This window comes from Myotis brandtii, unplaced genomic scaffold, assembly GCF_000412655.1.
Source record: "Myotis brandtii unplaced genomic scaffold, ASM41265v1 scaffold469, whole genome shotgun sequence".
NCBI classification, from domain to species: Eukaryota; Metazoa; Chordata; class Mammalia; order Chiroptera; family Vespertilionidae; genus Myotis; species Myotis brandtii.
In genome coordinates this window covers 474756-482614 of record NW_005367911.1, presented here as the reverse complement: position 1 = coordinate 482614, position 7859 = coordinate 474756, and the positions used below count along the sequence as shown (strand labels likewise).

The 7859-nt window shown below is 44.9% G+C and overlaps 1 protein-coding gene across 11 annotated transcripts in view; it reads right to left on the bottom strand.

The window, feature by feature from the left end:
* Window positions 1-451: 451 nt before the first annotated feature.
* The window catches only part of BRCA1 (breast cancer 1, early onset), a 56600-nt gene continuing 49192 nt past the window's right edge, over window positions 452-7859 (bottom strand). For 6 of the 11 annotated variants that reach the window (XM_014547203.1, XM_014547201.1, XM_014547202.1 and 3 more), the window contains 4 exons: window positions 5978-6032; window positions 4149-4222; window positions 3699-3759; window positions 2123-2907 (listed from right to left, as the gene is read on the bottom strand). In XM_014547203.1, coding sequence (XP_014402689.1) covers window positions 2735-2907; window positions 3699-3759; window positions 4149-4222; window positions 5978-6032 — 363 coding nt within the window. In that variant the 3' untranslated portion in view covers window positions 2123-2734. The other 5 variants (XM_014547208.1, XM_014547210.1, XR_001363935.1 and 2 more) reach the window with 4 other exon arrangements.

The window sequence follows — 7859 nt, the reverse complement described above, 5'->3', positions numbered from 1 at the left end:
AACACAGATGGGGTGGACAATGGTTGGGAGACTGAGAGACAATTATAGAAAACATCTTAATGTGTCTGAGCCATCTCTGCTTCCACCCAGGATTCCTGGGAAGGCAGGCTGTCCTAGATAGATACTGCTTTTCCTATTAACCCATCAGCGATGGGGCAGCAGGCTGAGGCCTGGCTCACCCCAGGGTCCAGTAAGCCATGGCTTGTCCCTGGAAATTGAGAGGTTGTGCTGTAGGCGAGGCTGAACTGGAAGGCTCTGACAACTGAAAGTTAAGCAATCATAAACTGGGAGGCTGGATAGGAGCGGAAATAGCAGTAGCCATGATCTAATCGGTAAGTCCCTTTGCCTAGGGCTGCTTTCCCAGGCAGAGCTGCCTCTTGGAGACAGGAACCTTCTACTGCCTCCCACCATGACCCATAAAAGAAGCTAGAGTGCCAGTTCCTCTCATAGCCCACTATTCTCCTCAGATTTCCTTGAATCTTTTTTTTTAAATATATATTTTATTGATTTTTTACAGAGAGGAAGGGAGAGAGATAGTTAGAAACATCGATGAGAGGAACATCTATCAGCCGCCTCCTGCATACCTTCTACTGGGGATGTGCCCGCAACCAAGGTACATGCCCTTGACCGGAATCGAACCTGGGACCTTTTGGTCCGCAGGCTGATGCTCTATCCAGAGCCAAACCAGTTATGGCAGATTTCCTTGAATCTTGAAGTGATGCCTTCTGACCTGGGGTCAGGGACTGATACAGATGGAAAGCTGAATGACGGGATAGAAAGGGCATGGGTTCAGGTCTCTGAGTTGTCATTTACTAACCGTGCAAACTTTGAGCAAAATCTTTCCGTTCCCATTCTTCAGAGGAGGTGACAAGTACCCACTTATAGAGCTGTGGTGAAGGCTGAATGAGATAAAAATGTAACAATGACAGTTAGTTCCATTTTCTCTACTCTTCCCTCACCCACCCACCCTCCTTACAAATATGGCAGCACTGAATTGTGTGAGGATTTCATTCTTTGCCTCAAAGAGGATTGCAATCTATGACAGTGTGAAGACCAAGAAATGATGACACGGACTATTATCTATGGATTAAGCACGTTAAGTAGGAGTGGTTGTCAGAATTCTAAAGACGTCCTTCCTAGATTTCTGGCCCCTGGCTGTTTAATCAAACAGAACTCTAAGGGGCTCTGCAGCTGTAATTAGGGTTTTGGACCATAATAGGGAGATCACTCTGGACTACCTGGTAGGCACAATCTAATCACTTGAGCCCTGAAAAACAGAAATTCTCTGGCAGGAGTTAATAGAGATAAGTCAGAGAGAGTCCAACTGTGAAAGACTTGACCAGCCATGGCGGTTTTGAGGATATAGGTAGGGGGTCATAAGCCTAGGAGTGTGGGTAGCCTCTGGAACAGTGGTTCTCAACCTTGGCTGCACATTAGAATCACCTGGGAATCTTGTTAAAATCCTGATTTCTGGGCCTCATCATTAGTAACAAAGAAACAGAATTTCCAGAGGATGAGGCCCAGAAATCAGGATTTTAACAAGATTCCCAGGTGATTCTAATGTGCAGCCAAAGTTGAGAACCACTGATAGGGAGAGTCATAAGGTCAAGCTTAATTAGGCTAAGAGGGCTGTGCCCTCTAAGCTGGGACTTGTTTGTGGCTTTGCCAATAGGTCAGTCTGAGGCTTAACCTTATCGCTGCTCCCTACAGGTGTTACTACAGTACAGTGAAAAGGCTCTGAGAAGTCTGCAGGCATGAGCATAAAGGACAGTCATACGCGTGGAAGTGTTTGCTACCAACTTTATTTGCAGGTGAATAGTACAACATTGACAAACGTATTTTGTACAATCAAGTCTGCACTGCCCCTGGGGCTCAGGAAGACATAGTCCTTCCAACAGCTAGAAACAGTCCCAGATAATGAGTTTATGAAAAACGCTTTCTCTTCCTCCAGCAAACAAAATTATTTATGAAGCTGTACAGTTCAACAATAGGGAGCAAAAGGAAAAAAATTACCTCAAGGAAAGCAACAGCTCCTTTTCTGGTGGGATCCGTCTTTTTACAGACATGAAATATTCATATCAGAGATCTTATATTTCAAGAGGAATGGGTTACATAGCAGAGCTACAACAATAAACATTTTACTTATTACCAACAGGGAATTAGAAGACTCTCTTTGAACCCAGTTCTTACCCAGACTTTTGGAGACCAGGGTCAGCAGGACGCCTCTCTCTAATTAATCATCAAGTTTCATATTTATATCTATTACCTGCCTCTGAATTCCCTTCCCAATATCCCACTCCAACATTTGAGAGCTGCCTAAGGACTGTTCTGATTTTAAATTTTATCACAGATCCCTAAGAGTTTGGCCCTTGGCCTTTATGAACACAGGGTTTTAGAGAAACAAATTCAGGGAAACCATCTATTCTCCTGAGCCCAGCTACTCTGTGCCACCAGCTCTAAGCCGACAGCCCCGGCACAAGGAATAGGGCTGATAAATAATGAATCAGCATCTTGCTCAACTGGTGGCGTTTAAAATTCTTTTCAGGTGAAAAATTACCACAATTTTGTGCTCATGGCAGATTTCAAAGGGAGACTTGGAACAGAAAATCTTTAAGGGACCCTTACACAGCCAGAAGTTCTTTTCAGGTTGATGTACATAAAACATTTAGTAACCGGGACAGTGGAAGGACTACAGAGGAGCTCCCAGGGCCTGGGAAAAGGCCATTTCTTAAGCTTATTCTTGGGGTCCTGTGGAGACAGGCTCTCCACATGGTTGGCAGGAATCAGCAGCAGCTCCGGGGCCCTGGGGTATCAGGTAGGTGTCCAGCTCCTGGCACTGGTAGAGGGCTACACTGTCCAACACCCACTCTCGGGTTACCATAGGTACCTCACACATCTGCCCAATCACTGAGGACAGAGAACACAAGTAGAGATTAGTGTCAATCCACATTTTCCCAGACCAGATTCTAGTTAATCTACTCTGGGCACCTGGTTGTATGAATTCTTAGGGTTGCTCAGGAAGAAGCAAAAGTGTTGATTGTAAGCAATGTTTTAGGACATAAGAACTTACTCGGCAGCCTGAGGAGTGACTGCTGGTGAAAGCCTACAGCTTTAACAACTTTATTAACATGAGCCCCACTCTGTTAAATAGCATTGCAATTTAATGATGGGAAAACATTTGCAGTATCTTAAGTGAAAAAGCAAAACCGTATGAGCATGATCACATTCGTGTAAAATATATGTATATACATATACACACATGCCTGAAAGAATTTTATGGTGATCATCTCCAGGTGGCGGGATTACTGGGATTCTTTTATTGTTTGTGTTCATTTTTATTTCATGTGATGAACATTCACATTTAACCCCTCAATGGAAATAGTTCATGCATTACTTTTATAATGTAAAATAAACAACAAAAAAGTTTTAAAAGGATATTTTAGCCATTCATTCAACAAATATGAGCCCCCCCGAATGCACTGAGCGCTGTGTTAATTAAGCACTGGGTAACCAGTGGTGAACCAAACGCATCTCACAGGCACATGCTTGTGGCCTTCTGAAGCCCCAAACAGGTGCACCATTCCCTCCAGTTGATCTAAACAGGACAATCAGACCTAAAATCACCATAGTAATCTGCACACTTAACCTGGGCCCTCCACCCCACCCTCCTCTGGATGAAGGCTTACAGTAAGACTTACCGCGCAAGCCACTGTCGTCTGTCCAGGCATCCGGCTGCATGACCACAACTGGGTGAGTGCCCTGCATCCCCAGGAAGGAAACAACATGGAGGGTATCAGAACAGGACTTTGGGAATAGTCATTTCACCGTTGCTTGATGGTGTGATGAAGCAGACTACTCTGGGGCAACCACACAGAGGAGGAGGAAGGGCACGTGGCAAAAAGGAAGGATTCGAGGTAAAGAGCCTTCCCTCAGTATATTAAATACTTCGAGCTCTCAGGTCCTCGCTCCTCCCTTACAGGTGGAGTCTCTGGCACACACACCTGGTCAGAGGAGGCTTGGGTTAAGAGAGGCCTCTCAGGCTACACTGGGGTGTGGAAGGTGGTTCATTGGGATTGATGGGTGCTGCCTTGCTCAATCACCAGATAGAAGATTGTGTTCCCCCCTCTGACAGGGCACCAAATGCCTACCTTGCCGAGGGTGAATAATGAAGGCTCCTTCACCACAGAAGCCCCACAAAGCTGCACCATCCACTCTAGTTGACCTAAATAGGCATTCAGACAGAAAGTCACCACAGTAATCTGCATGTTTAACCTGGGCTCCCCACCCCATACTCCTCTGAATGAGGGTGTATAGCAAGGTTCTCAGTGGGAGTCCCTGTCTCTTTACTCCAAAGGAACAGAAAGGCCTGAAACCAGAGGGGCATGGACTCTAAGTTAATTTGCCACTGATTTGCTACTTACTCTGGTTATCAGTCCCAATAAGGCCACTTGGTAGATAAGGTTTAACAGTCTCTCAAATAAAACACAAGAAAAAAAAAATCTAATTTTCATTAATTTGCTAAATTGCAGGTAAGATACTGTGAAAAAACATCCACCTGTCTTCCCTTCCTCCTTGCCTAATTCTGTGTTGGTAATTGATAATCAGGGCCACGGAGAGCACCTTACTTGGTGGTAATTACTGTAAATGTCAAGATATGGGGAGATAATTAAAACAAAACAAAACAAAACAAAACAAAAAGCACTTATCACCCCGGACGGAGACTCAGCACATCAGCTTGGAAAGGCTACATGCTGAGCCGGTATCAACACACTCAAGGTAATAAAAGTCAGAAGAGGTTGTACCTGTACCTGAAAAATTAGTAGAACTGACCAATGGGTGGCTCCTGGGCCCCTATGGGTGCTCTTTTCTATCAACCCATTTCTGGGGATGGTTAAGGTGCTCCTCTTTGTCTGAGTGTACTGAGGTCAACTGACTCACTTCTAAAATGATACCTGCTAGAGGCCCTGGTTTTCATTATACCAAAGTACAAAAACACTGAGAAATCCATGTGTGGCATGTTGAAATTTCATAAAAATCCAATCAATAACCAATAAAGTAGACATAAGCAAAATTATTTTGCCAGGCTCTCTTGCTACCACTCATCTATCCCTGACCACATGCTAAGGCCATTTTCTGAGAAGCAAAAGGACTTGATCCTGGGACAGAGCTGAGCACAGATGTAAAGGTAGGTAGCCTTCATTTAGAAAAGAATGAACCAGCCCTGGCCAATGTTTCTCAGTGGTTAGAGCACTTTACTATATACCAAGGGTCATGGGTTCGCTCCCTGCCCCGGGGTGGGGTGGGGAAAGGAGTGCAGGAGGCAACTAATCGATGTGTCTCTCTCACATTGATGTTTCTCTCTCTCTCTTCCTCCTACTCCCTCCCACCCTTCCACTCTCTGAAAAGCAAAGGGAAAAATATCCTCAGTTGAGGATTAAAAAAAGAAGAAAAAGAGAACAAACCAAATCTATACATACACCAGGGCTTCAGTATCGCACAACTCCAGAGTTGAGCCCCACAGCACTAAAACATCACATCACATCAGTGTCAAATTAATTAGAAAATGTTCATCAAGTCTTCCCCTGCTCGGAGCTTGCAGGGGAGAGCAGGTTCACAGGGCTTATGCAGCTGCTGTGCTTTCTTCACCATCAAATGAAGATGGTTGAGGAAGAGTAGAACTCTCTCCCTAATTTATTTCTCCCTCTTTCTTAGACCAAAGGCCACCAAGAGCAGCTCTACCCCATCTGAGCACAGATGTTAATTCTTCACTGCCTTCAGGCTCTTGAAAAGGGGCTCAGGGCTAAGTTTTGTTTTTGTTTTTGTCATAGGGTAACATTTAAGTGCAGTTTTGTCTGACAGGTGATAGAGAAATAGACTAACCTCTCACCAATCTGACGAACCCCCATAAGATGACCCCTCCTATAACTATGTAAGGCAAAGGCTGGTGCTGGACCCTGCAGTCCCCCCAGCCTCTTACCTGTGGGCATGTTGGTAAAAGGCCCATAGCAACAGATTTCTAGGCCCTTGAAGATCTGGGAGAAGAGAGGAACAGCGGAATAGAGAAAGAAACACTAGTTACAAGAAACACTAGTCATGGGTTTTATAAAAAACATAAAGAGACTCTCTAAGAACTTTCTTTTTTCTTTTCCTTTCTCCCCCCGCCCCCCTAAATATATTTTTATTGATTTCAGAGAGGAATGGAGAGGGAGAGAGAGATAGAAACTCAATGATGAGAGAGAATCATTTATCGGCTGCCTCCCACACGTTCCACACTGGGGATCGAGCCTACAACCTGGACATGTGCCCTGACTGGGAACTGAACCATGACCTCCTGGTTCATAGGTCGACACTCAACCACTGAGCCATGCCAGCTGGGCATTTTTTTTTTCTTTGCCACCAGACGAGTTCTGCTGCTACTTCCAGAGACAATCAGTCCAATGTCCGGAACACTGTTGGGTTTCAGAAGACCTTTTTTGTTTTGTTGTTAATCCTTGCCCGAGGACATTTATCAGAGAGAGTGGAAGGGGCATGTTTAATGGCTAGAAATTCAGCTATTAGCTGATATTTTCGGTTTATCCAAACGTGTACATCAGTACTAACTAACCATAACCCTGATTGGCAGAGAGGTCTACATTTATTTTATATGTACATGCTCCTATCCTCCTGACTTTCTTCTGGTCTCCAGCATCTGTGAACGCCAACCTATGAACCAGGAGATCACAGTGCGATTCCCGGTCAGGGCATATGCCTAGGTTGCGTGCTCAATCCCCAGTGTAGGGTGTGTAGGAGGCAGCTGATCAATGATTCTCTCTTATCAATGATGTTTCTATCTCTCTCTCCCTCTCCCTTCCTCTCTGAAATTAATAAAAATATATTAAAAAAAAAAGTTCTCCCCAGGCAGCCAGCTGGAGCCAAATGTTGCTGTAAAAAGCACAAAAGATTACAATTTTTTCCATCCAGGCTGATATTCATTGAGGAGGATGTCTAGTTATGAGATAAGGAATTTGAAGTTTCACCTCCTCAAATACATTTCTCTTTCATAGGAAAATACTATGGTGATATTTTTGTATCTTCAGAATGTCATTACTTTGATCAGGTACTTCCTATCATTGCCACCCCGTATGCAGGAAAAAACCCCAAACACTGAATTTCCTTTGAAGGAGGGAAAAATCTGGTGCTAGCTCTGCTTTGCATACAGTGGAATAAAAACAAATGGCTGGGGCCTGTTCTCCCTCTCAGGAGCAAGCCCTGCCTTTCCCTTTCCCTCTCTTCTCTCCTTGCCTCTCCCCCAGGCCAGTTCCTTTGCCTTTCTGTCTCCTAAGCTCCAAGACCCCCCCCTCCCCCCGCTTTTTTTTGCTTCTGTAACTTGTTTCCTGAGCCTCCGCAGTCCAGCTGGCTCACTTCTACTACCTCTATAACTTTCTAAATAAACTTTCTTACTTTTAATTTGAAGAAGAAGAAAAAAAAGTTTGGCTCACAGAGCTCCCCTGGGGTGAAGGCAGAAACAGACATAGGGCCAGCAGCATTTCTTGGCATCTGGGAAGTTACTTGATTGGTTAAGGTGAGGGTGGGCTGACCCCAAGGGTTCAGAGCTCCAGGGACTGATGATTTGTGATCATCTCCCAAAGCAGTTTTCCTTGGAAAGTCACCTCTATGGGTTTGCCCTCAAGTTCTGTAAATGGACAGAAGGTGCTCCTTGTGGGGATGTTCCAAAATGCCTGGCGGTGCACACTTGAAAGAGGAAGAACGGCAGACTGGTAACGTCAGCACTCAGCCAGGGACCTGAGAAAGCTGCTGGCTCAGGCCTGACAGGCAGGTGTGAAATCTTGCCTGGACTTCTCCCTGAGAGAAGGACATCG